Source organism: Ostrea edulis, chromosome 5, assembly GCF_947568905.1.
Source record: "Ostrea edulis chromosome 5, xbOstEdul1.1, whole genome shotgun sequence".
Lineage (NCBI taxonomy): Eukaryota > Metazoa > Mollusca > Bivalvia > Ostreida > Ostreidae > Ostrea > Ostrea edulis.
In genome coordinates, this window is record NC_079168.1 from 27946532 (window position 1) to 27966165 (window position 19634).

Genomic DNA, 19634 nt, shown 5'->3' on the forward strand with positions numbered 1-19634 from the left:
AAATAAAATAACGTCTTTGATTTCGTTCTTTTCGGTGATGCAGAAAAAATTCTGTTCTCGACAGTTTCCGTAAAGGTACGTGGTAAAAAAAATCTTGTCAGTATTAAAAGATACAAAGACCTCTAAAGTATGTTTACTATTTGACATATGTATCTTAAGTTGAAATATACCACCGATTTCACAAAAATAATGGTAGGGAGGTGTTAATGTATAAAACATTTGCTTTGCCAAACCGGTTTTCTTGAATCGTGAAATCGTTTTCTACAATACTTCACAAATTGTAGAGGCATTTTTCTTCTACTTTTAAAAATTCACCCCCTTCCCTTTCCCCACCCCATATAACACACTTAATACATTCTTACTTCGCAATGAAGTTTACTTATACAATCAAAAAGTAAATAATATGTAATGGATCTTCCTTGTATGAAAATTGTAATAAACATGTCTGCGGTGAATGATTTTATTTGTATTACAGTGCATATGTACCTTATCCCGACTCCTTAAACTAACCTTGATTTATTTATTGAATATCTTATCTTGTATTGCACTCAAACTTCCAAACATAATGTTTGGAAGTTTGTGGTGCATAAGTTTGCATAAGATAAATATCTTTTTAAAAATCTATACGTAAAAATTAAATCACTATGATAGGATTTTTTTTCAACATTTTTCATAAACTTTACTTTCATGTTAGTCAATAATGAGTGTGGCGCTAGCTTGCACCATTTTACTAAACACACCGAACATCTGCTTTCACAATTTTCTTGAGTTTGGGAGAAAAAATACTCTATTACGCCATGTCTACCTTTTTATTGCAACAGACAAAAATTATTCTTGGTATGATATACAAAACTGATTTACCAGTGTATGTGATCCACGTACTATCGCGAGATTCATCAAATACGTATAAGTCTATATATAACGATGACGTCACAATACAAAATCTGATTTATTTTTTAAACAGCAAGAAACAGAATATACTATAAAATAGCGTTGAATTACCCAAACATTCTCGAGAAGAAATTTAAGGTTTGAGCGCAAAAAAAAGACCATTTCTGTTTAAAACAAGAGATGCAAGGTGAAGATAACGAACAGTGATCAATCTCATAACTCCTACAAGCAATACAAAATAGATAGTTAGGCAAATACGGACCCCTGGACACACCAGAGGTGGGATCAGGTGCCTAGGAGGAGTAAGCATCCCCTGTTGACCGGTCACACCCGCCGTGAGCCCCATATCCTGATCAGGTAAACGGAGTTATCCGCAGTCAAAATCAGTGTGCCAAGAACGGCTTAACAATCGGTATGAAACACGTCAGACAGCATTTGACCCAATGCGAGGTTGTATTGACGAACTAGATCGTTATAACGACCATAGAATTTGCGAAATGCTGACTTCAATCGAGACTGTTGAAATCCCTGTACCATCAACTTGTTTGTCAGTAGCTTACCTCGATTTAAAAACTGACTATACCCAGAACAAGCTCTTGCATATCGAATCAGTTGAGATATATAAACACCATATGCAGGTGATAATGGAATATTGCTACATAAATGTGGGAAGTTGACGATGGAGAAGCTGAAATCATCCCGTTTGTCATACAGTTGAGTTGTTAGTTGAAAAATACATAAGGTAAAAAGAAAAAACCTTTAAGCTATTTGATTTTTAAAATATGGTAGATATATAATGTGTATGCCATACCAAGGATTACCCATAAAAGCCACATGGCTTATTTCTACGAAAGGCAGGGTCGAAAATTAATATTCATTTAACTGGCGGCCGCCACTTATTATCTGACGGTCGCGATATAAATTAACTGGTGACCGCCACTCATTTTATCTGGCGGCCGCCATTTAAGATGTGGCGGCCGCCACTTAATTTATACAAGGCGGCCGTCATGCGGAAGGCCGGGATTCGAAAACTTACTACAAACTGAAATTGACATTATTTCCCCGAAAATACCGCTATGTAGTGTGTATAAGGACAAGATTGCCGTTTTCTTTAAAAAAAAAAAAATGCTGCACTGTATACAAATTCTAGTGCATGCTTTTTTTGAGAATCTGCATTATTTCCACAAAGATTTCTCGTGAACTTAAATGTGATTGTACTCATCCACAATTTACAGGCCCTAAATCAAATATTAAATATATTCGACAAAATACGGTAAATGTGACTATCTATATCTGACTGTAGAATAGTATAAAAGCGAAAACATAACAAAGTGAACGTGCGTCCCTCGTCTCACCCCAGTAGACTCCTGCAGAAATAGTTACATGGTTTAGGCTCTGACACACTTTCGAAGGGGCCTCGACGGGGAGTATTGATCGGTCGTGATAGACCAATACAATTTATAAATAATGACTATGCTTTTCCGAAGTGAGATATTACTTTCTTTACTATAAAATATTTACTTACACGTTATTTGTTTCATATTTACGAATCTATTTTTGTAGTTGATATATTTATACACACGTACGTCGCATGTACAATCGCCTGTGACACTTATTGACATAATTTGCTTACATCATGTATTCATTCGCACTATGTTTAGTTTCTTTAAACGAATTGAGGGGACTCATTTAAGACACATTGTTATAAGAATGTCAACATACATGGATGATATGCCTTCAAAACCTAATGAAGCTGTTCAAAAAAGCAAATGAAATTTTTTTGAAGATCTTTGTGTGCGGGATTTATTTGCTGTCGGTGTAAGAATAAACAGAAAGTTTGTGAGCCGCGATAAATGACAGCAAGGAGCATCTCGCTTTGCGAGCCGACTCAAAAAAAAAAAAAGGGGGGGAAAGAGAACATTGTCAAAAAAGTGAAGGGTCAGCACCATAGTTCTACGTGTTCAGTTCAGTTTATCAGCATAAAACCATACGGTTTACAGGAATGTACAAATGAAGATTTGCTCGGTCGCAAATCTGTCGACATTTGATATCGTGAACATTTATATAGAGTTGTAAATTAACAACACAATCGAAAAACAATTATGCTCTAAATATATTACTTACATATTACTAAGTATTGGAGAGGGAGATTAAAGGAACTTGTAAGTTGTCAGAACTTGTTACCAATCCTTTTGATTTCATCAATAAAATATGTTCAAAACAAAGGGATTGCATCCCTTTGATTTTGAGAGAGAGAGAGAGAGAGAGAGAGAGAGAGAGAAGTTGAATATGAATTAAGTGGCGGCCGCCAGTTAATTTATGTGGCGGACGCCAGATAAATTAACTGGCGGTCGCCTGATAATAAGTGGCGGCCGCCAGTTAAATTAAGTGGCGGCGCCACATAAACTAAGAGGCGACCGCCAGATAAATTAAGTGTCGACCGCCAGATATATTAAGTTAAAATGAATATTAATTCTATACTCTGACACCTATCGGCTTCATTATATTTCCAATGGTGTCTTATGAACATTGATTGAATAAATATTGTTTAACGTGCAATGCCTGCTGTGACACGAGGTATCGACTTTTGCGGTCTCATCCTAAGGACCACCCCATTTAGACGCCTCTTAATATTTTCTCTTCGTTGCCTACCGTTTTTCCCTCTCTTGTAAGATTGTTAACTCGTACGTAAATTAGATCCCCAGCTAATTATCTCCCCCGTGTTGAAGAAAATTTTAACCAATGAAATAATTCAGAATTTTCACTTCATATATTTTCTACCAATCACAAAGTAGAGGAGGAAGTACATTGTCCAAAGACTGTAAAATACTTCAACTATATATATATATATATATATATATATATATATATATATATATATAATGCAGTTTATGGAGTGTTTTGCAAAAATGCAACAAAATTGTATATGTGGGAGAAACTGGGGTAACTTTATACCAAAGGCATGTTTTGAATTTGTCATTTATTAGACGAGAAACTGATGATCCTGTTGCTATTCATTTCTATACGGATTCTCATAGTATTGACGATTATTCTATAATAGGAATTGAAAAAACTTTACAAAGATGACATTTATCGTCGCTTTAGAGAAAATTTCGGAAAGAAAAAAATTGAATACATGTACTAATGTACCGCACGGAATAAACAAAAGGGAACATTTTTGTCTTTAAAAATTACTGTCTTGTATGCAAAGAACGTGTTATGATAACTGATTATAACAATATTGATGTATTTACGATTAACTACTTACAGTAATATTTCTTGTTTGTATTCACTTAGGCCAGAAGTTGACTGCTTTGTGAACAAACATTTCTGAATTCTGTTACATTATTTACCAAATATTTAATTGCACGCATAGTCATATTTTAGGATGTGTCCACGAGGTCGGGTGAGTATTGTTCATTCTATTAATAGACTCTTACCTTTCTCAAATGGTTTTCGCGCAATATCAACTTTGACGTTGCTTTTCAATTTTATAATACTTACTGTGACGTCATAGTACTTTCGTGTATGTAGTATTGCGTTACATTGCTATGAGAGATAAAAACGACTTTAGAAGACCGTTAACACGGTCGAAATATTTGTTTAGAGGTTTTTTTAACCGAGTTGCAACGAAGTTGAACTCGGCTATTGGTTTGGTGATGCGGGCGGGCGGTTGGGCGTCAACAATTGATTTCCGGATGATAACTCGAAAAGTTTACAATCTAATCAAATGAAACTTTGATATATTGTTGGGTACCAGGTAAGAAAGACCCCTATTAATTTTGGAGAAAAATGCTCAAAGGTCAAGGTTACAGTGACCGAAAATAGAATGAAAATTTCAGAAAAATTTGGTTTCCGGATGATAACTCAGAAAATTTAAATCCGAATCAAATGAAACTTACATGTGTTGTTGGGTACCAAGTTAGAAAGACCCCTATTAATTTTGGAGAAAAATGCTCAAAGGTCAAGGTCACAGTGACCGAGTATAGAATGAAAATTTCAGAAATATTTGGTTTCCGGATGATAACTCAGAAAGTTTAAATCCGAATCAAATGATACTTAACGATACTGTTTTGTACCAGGTAAGAAAGACCCCTATTGATTTTGGAGAAAATAGGTCAAAGGTCAAGGTCACAGTGACCGAAAATAGATTTAAAATTCCAAAAAATTTTGGTTTCAGGAGGATAACTCGAAAAAGTTTAATTTGAATCAAATGAAACTTGGATATATTGTTGGATACCAGCAAAACAAGGCCCCTGTTGATTTAGGAGAAAAATGATCAAAGGTCAAGGTCACAGTGACCGAAAATAGATTTAAAACTTGAGATAAATATGGTTTCTGGACAGTAACTCGAAAAGTTTAAAACTGAAATTATTTCTTCACAATTATAAATATGCCACATCATTCCTGACTTTACAATGTATCCCATGCAACTCCGCTCATGCACCCCTGGGTGCATATATTGATATTTTATATTTTACTTCGAAAACAGAGTTTAAAATATATATATATATATATATATATATATACAGGTTCGGCCTGTAATATAAAGCACAAACCAACAATTATAACACCCAACCTTACGTTTGCCCCTAGGATCTAAACGATACATGTGAAAATCAATTAATTAATATATAAAGCACTAAATAATCACAACTAGGTACTGAAAATTTTCGCCCCAGCCCGGGGTCGAACCAGCAACGTACGGCACCCACCGCCTAGCAAGATTGTCAAACCAGTGCGTAAGTCCACTCGGCCACAACGACTTCCCTATAAAAGGAAGCTTTGTTATGCTCCTAAAGCGCTACTTATACACACTGATGCAATCCCACACAGTTTATTGCATCAGTGTGTATAAGTAGCGCCTAAGTAAACTGGGAAACTGTCTCACTTACCGACGCGAGCGAGATTCGAACCCGCGCCGACCAGAGGTGAAGGTAAAAGTCACCACTTATCAATGTTAGGTTATGGTGTAGTTTTAAAAGGAAACGTGAAGAAAATTGATTAATGCATGGTTTTGATACTGAACTCATATGTTTTATGTAGGGCTGAAACGATTCACCGAAATATCGATACTGTTCAATATACATGTAAACCTCGATTCAATGTTCGATTCATTGCCTCGATTTTCCTTTCGATACGTTTATTACAAACTGGTTCCGTAAAATACATCAGGTTCGGCCTGTAATGATTATTTTTACCTGCAAGAGAAACGAAATAGCGTCAAATAACATTCAGACTGTTGTTTACTTTGAGTCTTATGAAAATAATAATAAACTTCATCAGAGCCAACATGCATCTTACCATTTGGCAATGTGGAAACATTTTGCTTTTAAAATTATGAATGTGAATCTTGGTAATTAAACTTTTCTTCAATGTTATGATTGGTTTCTTCTGTAAATTGTATCGTATTGAAAGTATTGAATCGTGGCATAAGTATTGCAATATGTATCGTATCGTGAAGAGGACGTATCGTTTCAGCCCTAGTTTTATGTGCTTGTCTTCTAGGCTAGTTGTTCACGCGAATGGGAACCTACCTATAGTTTCAAAATACCCACATTTAACCCCCATTGGAATTGTCCACATGACTGGGTAAACAAAAGGAGGAAGAAAGCCCTGGAGAAGATCAAAAGCCTCGGAGAGCCAACACTGGTAGAAAAATATGCCAAATTGCATTCAAACAAAGGATTTCTACTGGGTGATTGACAGTCTCCGGAAGATCAACGAGTCCGCCACTCCACCGTAATAATCGAGGAACCACGGACTCCACCCATTCCCAGTGAGCAGGGATTCTCTCCACCACCACGTGCCACGATCATTATAATGGACTCCAATTTATAATTTATATTTGCTAATTTTGATATCAATTGTAACTTGTGAATGAAAATACTATTTCTATGCAAGAGGTGGTGTAAATTACACTACAATAAAGTAAAGTGCAAAAAAGGTGTGAAACTTTATTCTTGACAAAGGTTTATAACATACAGATGCTTGGTTTCACCATTCAATTTAAGCACAGGCACTCGACGTTTTAAATATATATAATGATAAAAAAAAAAATTGTCTTCCTGTAAACAAACTATTCACGCCGCCATCTTGGATTTCTTCTTAACCAGCTGCATCGCTTGCAATTGTTGGGGAAAAGTTCTATTGAACATGATAATTACACCCCTACCGTCTATCAGCAACTCTGATTCGGTTTTATCTCTCGCATTATTAAGAATTTTATGTGCACGGCAACAATGATTTCATTCAACAAAACATACCCTGTATACAATTATTTTCTCTCAAATGATCTTTTTTTTTTTTTTTTTTTTACAAATACCAAGCTGGTTTTGTACCTGGTCATTCAACTGTTTATCAGCTTATTGAAACATATGATCATATAGCAAACTCCATAGATGAGGGCAAATGTTGCTGTATGGTGTTTTTTGAATTGTCAAAGGCCTTAGATCGTGTATGGCACAAGGGACTTCCTTTTTAAGCTACATACTTATGGGGTGAGTGGTAACTTATTACAATGGTTTCAAAGCTATTTAAATTTCAGAACTCAAAGGATATTGCATAGAAATGTAAAGTCTAATTTCAAACCTTTACATGTTGCATTTATGTTGCTGAAATATGTCAAGTTTATGTAGGCTTTACGCTGATGATAATTCTTTGCAGAACTGTTCTACCAATATCTATGATATCCAATGCGTGCTGAATAATGATTTACTTCGGCTTGATCGATGGTCTAAACAATGGCTGTTAAATTTTAATCCTTCGAAAACAAAAGCCGTCTTCTTTTGTACAAAGAAAAATACATTTCCCTTGTCTACATTTTCAAAATTGCAATTTAGATTTTGTGTCAACACATACACACCTAGGTATCACTTTTCCACATGGTCAGCTTACATTGATTCGCTGTTAGCCAATGCTTATAAAAAAACTTAAAAACTAGCTAAGACTTTAAGACTACTTAAAAAGTTACAGTTCAAGGTCAGTTCGAAACTTTAGCTATTTTATATACTACTTTCATTAGACCTCCTCTAGAATATGCCTCTGAAGTATGGGTAGGTGGGTGTTCAAATCAAGATTCTGAGAAACTACAGTTAGCAGCAGTAATTCAATTTCAATTCAATTTATTTCGCTCAAACCATGTTAAACGGTACATGGGGTACAATAAATATACATGTAATGCAATGTACATGCAAGAAAAATCGTCAGAGGTTCATATATGGAATAATACAGCTTTCTTAGATACCAGAGGGAAACATGAAATACAATGTATGTATAAATAAATATAATAGTAATACGTTTAAGGGGTAGCAGAAGAACAATTACGAAGAATAACAAACAATCTCAAAAATAACACAGAGATTTCTTAATATTTTCATATCTTGAGTTGACAATAGATTAGAAAACTTCAAAACATTTGGTCTTTCATAAAAGAATGTGTCTATGTATTTTTTCCTTAATTGTGAAAAAGTTGGACACTGTAAAATAAAATGGAATTCATCTCCTATTGCTCCTTTATTACAAAATGTACATAGTCGTTCATTCAGGGGAACACCATGCCATCTTCCTGTCTCTATGGGTAATCGGTGATTTGAAGTGCGAAATTTCATAAATAATTTTCTTAATTTTACAGGCAGAGTAGTACATATTTCTCTAAACCAAAACAATGTTTGAAAAGTTTATAAACCTGGCCATTAGAAGAGTCATCAATATCAGAAGACCACTTCTGAATAAATTGATCTTTCAAAGTGAGGTTAACTGTTGTAGACAACCATTTATGCAATTACCTTGCTCATTCCAAATATTTGAAAGTCCACACATGTTTAAAAATTTTTGAACACAGTCAATCCAAGGGTTTTTATATCCAACTTTTTCATATTGGGTACAAAAATATCTATAAACAATATTAACAATTTTATTTTCTGAGAGTAGCAATTTTGCCCAGTATGTAATCATTCTTGAATAAACCTTGATATACATCGGAAAACGTCCAGATTTTCCGTATATCACATAACTAGGAATTGAGCTTTTCAAAAATTTTAAATGTACACGTACAATTATATCAAGATTTTCATAACCCCAAATTTCACATCCTTAAAGTAAAGCAGGTACACCCACTTTATCAAATAGATCAAGTTGACATACTACAGATAAATTAAATTGTCTAGTTTTTCGTATCACACAATACATAGCTTTTTGTGCTTGTTCACATAAGTGCTTTTTGGCTTTACAAAATGTTCCGCTCCTTGTTAGTATAATCCCTAAATATTTAAATTCTTTTACATTTTCTATACTATTTTTGTTATAATAAAACTCCTTCTTTAGCAGTGGACCTTTGGAAAAAATCAATATTTTTGTTTTATCCACATTTACATTAAGTTTCCATTGTTTACAATAAATATCAAAAGCATTCAGAGCATTTTGTAAACCCTCAGCAGAGGCCATTAAAACAGTGTCATCAGTGTCAAAATAAAATCAACATTTTCACATATACCATTAATTCATCTTCAATTGCACTCTCTATTCTCTGTAGCCCAACTATGTCTATTCCTAATAAAAAAAAATCTAGGTCATCAATTTTAAGGAAAATAAAAATGGAGATAAATTTTCTCCTTGTCTTACACCGATATTACATTCGAAGTACTCTGAAAAAGTGCCATTTATCTTTACTAAAGATTTAATACCAATATACATATTTCGGATATAGTTAAAACACTTTCCATGTATTCCATTCTTTATCATCTTACTCCAAAGGCCATTTCTCCAAACAGTGTCGAAAGCCTGCTTAAAGTCGATAAAAGCACAAAAAAGTGTCTTTTTTCTTTTCAATAAAAAATCTGAAAGAAATTGCAGAGCCAAAATGTGGTCTAATGTTGAGTAATTTTTCTGAAACCTGCTTGATTTTCTTTTATGAGACCTACTTCTTCAGCATATACCTCCAGTCGATTGCCTAAAATACAGATAAAAACTTTGCCTAAGCAACTAAGTAAAGATATTGGGCGATAATTTTCAGGCTGAGTTGGGTCACCCTTGTTTTTATAAATTAGTTTCACAACACCGATTAACCATTCATCTAGTACAAACCCATTGTGAAAAATTATATTAAAACACTTTTTATACACTGGTAGAAATAATGACAACGTATTAGAAATATGCTCATTCACAATGAGATCGTATCCTGCGGCTTTACCGTTTTTAAGTTTTCCAACAGCCGCTGTTATTTCGTCCTCGCTGATTTCACAATTTAAAATGGTGTCGTCCATGCAATTAAGAGAATCAACATCAATAACATTATCATGTACATTACTGTCGGTATCTTCATTTATAATTTTCAAAATATCATACATATCATCAATATCTACAGCACATTTTTTATCATGGCTCGATGCATTCAAAATTTTCCAATAATCTCTAGGGTTTTTAGAACGTAAATTAGACAAATTTTGTGATAATTTCTTTCTATGGTCCTTAATACAGTAAAGGTATAAGCTCAATGAGAATCCCAAGTTAGGCACTTAAAAGTTACATGTACAAAAGTAATTTTCAAACGGTAATGTTCAAACCTTCTGTTATACGCAGCTAAGCTTGACTGGTCCCTTAACAAAGAGATTACGGAATAGGTAGAACCAGTCTAATATTGACAAGTCTAGCTTTTGAAAAAATCTTAGGGAGTCAGCCAGAGAAATCTCCATAATCATATCACCTATATATTAAATGCTGTAAACTCATATACGGACTATATATCTATTTGGTATCGTCATCTTCCGAACGGGGAACTTTGGTGAACCAGTAAACCATGCAATTTCAAGAAATAAGAAGCTTCCTGACTGCATACTTCTAGAAGCACGTCTGCGTTTCATGAAAAGTTTGCTGGAGTAAAGCGTTGCAATTCATACCCTCATGTATTTTCAAAAATGAAGTTTATATATACATATATATATATTTATAAAGTAAGATATCCTACCTTTCAGAGAGAATTGGGTTCTTGCGCCTATGATTCACGTGAACACATTCACTAATCCATTCATGTATTTAAAAATATAACAACAAGGTACATCTACATATAGAACTGAGCAGGAACACCATGTCTTCCACCCGAGGAGATCAGATTCAGATTCTTTATTTCCGTGAGCCCCAGGATCATTGGATATCATATACATAAATATAATTATACAAACAAACAACCAAGGAGATAACCGCGTGTAAAGCCGTATTTATTTTATTTTCAGATTTTACTCTAAATTTGAATACCGAATCAGAAAGAGCACACCATAACTCATTTAATGACTTAGTTTATTTTAGAGATTAGTATAGAAAAGATAAACAACAAGTCCCACGGTACTGTTTCTCATGAAATTCATAAAGTATCTAGGCCTATCACTTATCAAGGAGAGGAACTGAGATTCGCGCCCCCCTTAATGCTCTTACCTACATTTTAAGAACATATGATACCCAAAATGTATTATACAATTTTGTAAAACTATTTGTAAATGTTTTGATATTGCTAAAACCCCATTCTTGCTACATAGTTTTCCAATGAAAGCATCTTTATTTTCTCATTATTCATAAAAAAATCATTCTATACTTGAAAATTCACATTACCCCAAAATTTAAATCCTTTACATTTTTTATATATATACATTTCGAGTATCAATGAGCGTATTACATTGCTGTTTGATCAAATAAAAGAAAATCCTACTAAGTTTGAAAAACAAACAATGTGCATCAATTCATGAAACAGAGGATAGCAGCCCAGATAGTCAAATAATCATCACGCACATCCGTACTTATCGTCAAGATTTTCCCTATATATATTCGCATGTAAAACTTTGATCCTTATTGTGGGCCCCAACCTACCCCTAGGGGCCGTGATGTTAACAAACTAGGATCTGCATTGTGTCAGGAAGCGGTCATGTAAATTCCAACTTTTCTAGACCAATGGTTCTTGAGAAGATTTCCCTATATATTCGCATGTAAAAATTGGATCCCCTAATGTGACCCCAACCTACCTCCAGGGGCCATGGTTTTTACCAACATGAATCTGCGCTGTGTCGGGAAGCTTTCATGTATATTTCAACTCTTCTGGTCCAGTGGTTCTTGAGAAGATTTTTAAAAGACCCCATCCTGTTTTGCATTTTTGTGATCATCTCTCCTTTGAAGGGGGCATGGCCCTTCATTTGAACGAACTTGAAAGCCCTTCACCCAAGGATGCCTTTTGCCAAGTTTGGTTGAAGTTGACCCAGTGCATCTTCACAAGTCAAGGCTCATTGATTCGTTACCTCGCATGAATCAATAACCCTTGACTTGTGAAGATGGGCCCACTGGTTTTGGACAAGTTGAAAATGTGTAAACTTAACAGACAGACGGATAGACGGACAACGGGTGATCAGAAAAGCTCACTTGATCTTTCAGCTCAGGGAAGCTAAAAAGAAAAACTGATGAAAGATAACATACTGATTTAAAGAACTGTGTGCCAGTCAAGTTTTCCAATAATCTGTATGCGCCCTTAATGACAGAAACTACATTTACCGAAATCGAGCAATCCTAACGCTAGCAAGAAAGCTTAACATTTGATCATCAAGTAGAAGAGTTACTCGAGTTATTCGATATTCGTACATTTTTTCCAGTTTTCTTTTTAATTATTTGAAGTCACAACCCTGCAACTCCATATGTGACTGTAACATATTTAATGTGACGAATGAACATGTATTTCTTAACGGTAGATAAAATTGATTGAATCTCTCTTTAGATAATTTATAGCTGCAATTAAAAAAAAATTAAAAATCATAAAGCAGCATTTTCTTTCACCAACCATTACTGTTTTATAAAGATGTACATGTAGATGAGTGCACATACTGAGTACATGGATATGATATTTTTATTTTAAATTTTCTGTTTAGTCAGTGTTCGTAATTTTCGATCGGAATCGCATCAGTCTATCAGTTCAAAGGAGTGCGTGTCATTCAGCCTGGCATTGGTTTCTGAATTGCCGCCAAACATGTAAAGTCTTCTGTCAAAATCGGAAAACGCTGCAGAAAACCACCCCCGGGGTTCAGGAACGTCACCCTTGGCAGTAACTCTTATCCAGTCCTGTGGGTTAGTTGTATCAAGGATAAAAGCACCATTGGAAAAATTCCCCGCGCCCTCGTGACCTTGGTCGGATGGATCAACCTCCCCACATACAACAATTATTTTGGTTCCCATGGAAACCACACCGAACACACTCCTAGGTGGCAGAGGTGTAAGAAAGGTTAAAGTCCGCCATGTCTTTGTTGTGGTGTCAAAAGCATGCACATCGTTCATTTCTCTGCCCGCAAATCCTGCCACAACATAGATAGTTTTTTCAACAACAACGAGGCCTGGGCCGCCACGCCCTTCGATGACGTCATAAGATGGCTGTTTTTCCCAATGATTAGTGGCAACATCGAAAGAGTGCAAATCATTCATTCTACCTTTATCCGAACATCCGCCGAAGACAAACAACGAGCTACCCAGGGCCGTCATGGCGTGATAGCTCCTGGCTAGTGGAACATCTCCCGTTGTTGTTAATTTACTCCACTGTTTGGTCTGGGTGTTAAATGAATACATGTCGTTTGTGCTTCCTTCTCCCATAGTGATTCCTGACCGACCCCCGAACACGTACATGCTGTCACCAATAGCAGCCACGGAGGCAGCGTTGATTGGACTGGGTTCTTTCTCTGGATTTTTTGGCTCACACACGCCCCATTCCTGCGTTTCTAAGTTAAGGGCGTGCACGGTACTGCCGATGGGGACACGCGGCGAGTTTTCGCCTCCGAAGACATAAGCGTGTTTGCCGATGATAACGAAACCATGACTACTTCTTCCTATGGGGAGGGTACCCTTTGTAGACAAACGACGCCACATCGCCTGAAACAAAAATATAACGATAATTCTTTTAAGTAAGTCATGCATCTCTTATAACCCAAACCGCTTTCCATAACACAACAAAAAAGCGAAAGTTTCCAAATGAATTTTAAAAACATTGATTCTATAACTATAACAAGTAAATATGTTTATATTATTAAGAACGTTTCCCTGTCTGCAGTAGACTACTGCTTACAGACACCTGAACAGACCACCAAGACCATTCAGACGTGCACCATCAGTAACTTGAATAAGCACTATACTTGTCGACAAACACGTCGACGATATCAATAATCAGATAGACATTTCAAAACATCATATATATATCCTGAGAGACTAGTTGGAACTACCTGCATATCCTTTGATGTACTTCCGTGACACAATATAGGACGATCAACAAAGCATGACAACAGATAAATATTGCGCGGTGACTGGTTTTGAAAAATATAATCTGATGCCTGATATGGAGGAATGTTAGCGCTATAATTATAGACTGTGTACATGATTCTTTATTTTACATTTCTAATTCAATAATTTTATTGAAGTTTATAATTCTAGTACTAATTTTTAATTTGCAACTCTTTTTGTAATAGTTAATGATTTCAATGCTTTAAAATTTCCATTAAAAAACCCAACAACATTGATTTCACTAACTGGGGCACCAAGGGGTATTTGTTCCCTGTAATGCATACAACAGCAGTTCTGAGAGATTGTCAGCCGCCCAAACTCGACATATACATTTTATATATGAATATAAATATTTGTAATAGTTTCGGTGTAATTTTTACTTTTTTCTGAATTTCGACCCCGATGTAAATTATTCACAACCTCTTTCGGCCAATAACTTTAATGACAATGTCTGTTGTCCCAGTTACTATAGAAGCAAGAAGTTTGCCGTGCCAGCTACACTTCTGCTTTCATCCTTCGTATACTGGAAGGGGCCTCCGTGGCGTTGTGATTAGAGCATTGCGCTCATAATCACACGGTCTCTCACCTCTGCTCGGCGCGGGTTCGAGTCCCGCTCGCGCCGGTAAGTGAGAAAATTTCCCAGTTAACTTGCGAAAGGTCGGTGGTCTCTTCCCAGAACATCTGGGTTCTCTCTTCGACCAATAAAAACTGGGCACTAACTGAAAAATTGTTGAGTGTGGCGGGAAACATCAATCATCATCATCCTACACTGGAATCACGTTTTGTTCGCCTGTTTTGTCCCTATACATTTTGTCCCTTTTACATGTACACTTAGTAGATTGTAATAGAGGACGAAGCACTCTCACGGTCCAAAGAGAAGAGCTCCCCCTCTAGGTAACACGTATATGTTTAAAAGAAAAATATAGAAAACAATGAAAAATTAAACCACACCGATGGGAATTGAAATCTTTGTCAAAATGGCGTTTGTTCGAATGCAAGAGCGAGGATATGTATTTCTCCATTTTGAATCTCGTGTACCCAAGTTCTCGTCATTCTGAGATGTTACACACTGAATAGGCGGATCAAATAGTTGCAAGATGTTAAATGATGTTTTGACAGCTATCCGTACACATCCGCATAACTTCAGAATTTCCTGATTCTACGTGCCTGTTATGGATAAATCTATTTATTAAAGTGTACACTGGCTGCACTCGCCGTAACAGCAACACTGTAAACATATTAGTTTATAGGCTACTCATTGTAAAACTGGTAATAGATTTGTAAAGTGTTGTTAATCTCATTTTCATCTCTATTGAGTTCATTTTCAAGTCTCTAATCATAGCACTTGTCGTTATAAGTCGTTTCGAAATCGCCACTATGAAATAATATAAAACAAACACAATGCGAAGTACGGACTATACGAGCGCCAGACCTGCTACATTATTTGGTCGACCATGATCAGGATAGGAAGTATTTTATGTAGTTACGTCCGTTTCCTACCAAACGGCTTTCCATAACACAACAGAAAGTGAAAATTTCCAAACTTTTAGATGCGAATTCCTTTTTAAAACATTGATCCTATAGCATGTAAATAGGTCTACATTTATCAACAATGTTCCCATGTCTGATGCTCATATGCATTTGAACAAACCACCCGGATCCTCCGGGGCCGGGATATGGACGTGCATGCCGTCGGTTTATAGCACTGTGCACATTTGTCGACAAGCAAATCTACAATTTCAATACTAAAATCGACTTTTCAAAAAATTATTTATGTCTAAAGAGACTAGTTGGAACTACCTGCATAGCCTTTGATGTACTTCCGTGACACAATTTTGGACGATCAACAAAGCATGACAACAGATAAATATTGCACAGTGACTGGCTTTGAAAAATATAATCCGATGTCTGATATGGAGGGATGTTAGCGCTATAATTATAATATGAGTATATAATTCTTTATTTTGAAAAGGCGAAGATAACGAACAGTGATCAATCTCATGATTCCCACGAAGAATACAAAATTAAGAGAAGGGCAAACACGAACCCCTGGCCACACAAGAGGAGGGATTAGGAGTATTGAGGAGTAAGCATCCCATGTCGATCGGTCACAACCGCCATGAACCCTATTATCTTACTCAGGTAAACGGAGTAATCCGTAATCAAAATCAGTATGAAACGAATGGCCGAACAATTGCTTTGAAACATGTAAGAATCATTTCACCCAATGACAGGTTGTACATGTATTTGTAAATTAGATCGTTTTAAGGACCAAATTTTGCAAAATGCTGACTTTAAATGAGACTGTTGAAACCTCTGTACCTCGATTTTAAAATTGATCATACGTAGAACATGCTTTAGCGTATAGAATTATGCAATTGAGAGGCAAAAATAGGTGACAGTGGGATATTGCTACATTAATATGGAAATTCGACGATTAAGAAGCTGAAGTCATGTAGTTGAATTATGGGTTCGCCTATAATATCTTTGTTCAATAAGATATCCAAGTATGAATCAGATGTGGAAGACTCTGTGGTGTCTTTTATTTCAAGTTCACTGGGAAATATCGAATCGACATATGAATGAAAATGAGTATTGTTAGTTAATAAATATGTCGTCTCTATATCTAAATGTCGAGTTGAAGACCACAACAAAAGATGTTTTTCTTCTCGTGGAGAATCTTTTGAATAAACAAATACACATGTATAAAATCAGGTCAGCTATAAAAAAGGAATACAATTTGTGCCCATGGGAATTCCAACAACTACAAAGACATTGTAAGCGACTATCGCATACAGAGAGAGAACACTTAAAGACAGTATCACGTCCAACGATTAGTTTGAATTTAAATATATTATTTTCTAGAATTTTCTAGATCATCTAGAAGTAAATAGCCCAGGTCTACAGTGGACGGGGATTATAAAGCGTAAACTGCACCAAGTTACATGGTACCGTATAACATAGGTCAAAATTAGCTTCATTCCTTAATTAAATGCGCAGTTTTAATACGTTACATGTACATGAATATACCTGTTATTATAGTTTCAAATAACTTAAAATTGATATACTTGACCAAACCACCCATATTTCCATCGATTTTTCACTAGAAAACGATATTTACCCCCCAAATTCCTTTTCCCCTACATATATTTGTTGTAAAGATTTCAAGTACTGTAATTGTACAAATCCATTCTAGCTGTAATTCGAGTTTTAAATAATTTGATACCGGTACTCATTGATTTGATATAATTATCACTTTTTTCCAGTTTTCTGCATCCAAAATTTAATTTTACTTAGATTATAATTTTGCATAGTTTTACAGTATAATATCTTACTTGTACCAATAGATACCTTCATTTTAAGTGGTAATTAGCTTTGTAGCAATTAGTTTAAGGCTTGCCTTAAATTTTGACAGATCGATTAGGCTCAATATGGTAGGCTCGGTTTCGAATGGTCCGTTTTATCTTACCTCCGTTACATTTGATGCCGAATTAAGAAAAATACCTGTCAGTGGAAAAATGTCCTACATGGTCGGGTTGATGTCTTAACAGTGCAGACATTTAAGAAAGGGAGAATGTGGCTGTCAGACGCCGTCTCAGGAATCAGATTTTGACTACGGATTGCTCCGTTTACCTGATCAAGATATAGGGTTCACAGCGGGTGTGACCGGTTGACAGGGGATGCTTACTCCTCCTAGGCACCTGATCCCACCTCTGGTGTGTCCAACTCTATATTTTGTATTGCTTATGGGATTTACGAGATTGATCATTGTTCGTTATCTTCACTTTTCATATTGATAATAGATAAGACGTCGAGTTAAACACCAGGGATTTTTTCTTGTAATGTAGAAATTTTTGAATAAAAACAGGTCAGACGATAAAGCAGCTCAATTCTTGCCCATGGGAATTCCAACAGACTGTTGGAAGACCTGATCAGAAATTCTGCGAAGATATTGTCAATGAGGAACTCCAGCATCTTTTTAATATTAAGGTAGCTCACAACATTAAAACTTATAAACTACGTCACAAGATGGCGATTTAAATGTTTGTGAAATTATTTGTATCGATCGATTTCTTCGTCTATTATCGTAGCTCAGTGGTAAAAGCATTGGGCTGGTGAACCGCAGATCTCGAGTTAAAATCTGCCAGTCTTTAGTTCATGTGTTGAAATAATATTGTTGAAAATCATGTTTTTATCCAAATTTGCAGATTTTCTGCCACTTTGGCATATATACTTATTATATATCATCATATCTTTTATGATTAAATCAATTCGTACTGATTTGAGAAATTATTTCAGGGTGTAGTGAGCCACCTTAATTTCAGAGTACTTGTGCGTGGAATCAGAAAGGTGTTTAAAAAAGCAATTTTTTGAATGATTGGTTACTAGATAGAATATTTCCATTTTTGTTGAAGAAGCAACTTTGATATCAAAAGTCCAGTCTTTAATTTAGAATAAGGAATGGTAGTGCAAAGGGTTGATAAGACATACATCTTTATGTTAATTTGAGAACATTTTTGGAATCCACACTTGATTTGCACCACGTCTGACATTTTGTTGTAAATGTTGAACACCTATTGTGCTGACGTTATTCACTTTGTCCACATTATTGTATATTAGACATCAGAAGAAGAAAAAAATGAATGCTATTCCTGCAAAACAATAAACATGCAATTTCAAATCTGACTGTCTGATATTCAAATGGCTACAACTTTCTTTTTTTTTTAAATTATTTCAAATTTAAAATGTAGTTAAGAGACAAATTTCGTTTTCAAAAATGCAGGAGAATATATGAACTGCAACACTTCACGTTGGCTTAAGCGTGTCAGTGCTTTATGAAAAGAAACATTTATTTCTTATATTTGCATTCTACTTTCATTTGTCAGAATTTCCAGCCATTACCATTCTCATACTATATTCATACGTGCATTGTTTACAACTGTAACATACTCATGAGAAATTGGCATTACAACACGATTGATTGTATATTGTTTAACGTCCCTCTCGAGAATCTTTCACTCATAAGGAGACGTCACCACTGCCGGTGAAGGGCTGCAAAATTTAGGCCTATGCTCGGCGCTTACGGCCTTTGAGCAGGGAGGGATCTTTATCGTGCCACACCTGCTGCGACACGGGACCTCGGTTTTTGCGGTCTCATCCGAAGGACCGCCCCATTTAGTCGCCTCTTAAGACAAGCATGGGGTACTGAAGACCTATTCTAACCCGGATCCCATTACAACATGAAGAGAACATTGGAAATAGAGAAATCGTCAGATAAATCCAATTTCTTGTCTTTCTAATGATTTCCTCAAATGGAATGGGTTCCCGCTTCTCACGAGACGCAGGGTATGTACACTAAATCACCTTTTATCCTTTAGATGTTGTGTGTGTGTGTGTGGGGGGGGGGGGGGGGGGGGTCACAGCTAAAATAACAAGCAATTAACACAGCC

The 19634-nt window shown here is 35.7% G+C and overlaps 1 protein-coding gene across 2 annotated transcripts; it reads right to left on the bottom strand.

Moving 5' to 3' along the window:
- Positions 1 to 12561: 12561 nt before the first annotated feature.
- On the bottom strand, positions 12562 to 16093 carry LOC125652572 (uncharacterized). 2 transcript variants are annotated; one of them, XM_048881893.2, is made up of 2 exons: positions 15985 to 16093; positions 12562 to 13779 (listed from the first exon to the last, which is right to left on the bottom strand). In XM_048881893.2, the coding sequence occupies exons 1-2, from the start codon at positions 15988 to 15990 to the stop codon at positions 12823 to 12825; spliced, it is 963 nt and encodes a 320-aa protein (XP_048737850.2). In that variant the 5' UTR covers positions 15991 to 16093; the 3' UTR covers positions 12562 to 12822. The 2 variants fall into 2 exon arrangements, with proteins under 2 accessions (XP_048737850.2, XP_048737849.2); XM_048881892.2 differs by lacking the exon at positions 15985 to 16093 and adding an exon at positions 14127 to 14246.
- Between the last annotated feature and the right edge of the window lie 3541 nt (positions 16094 to 19634).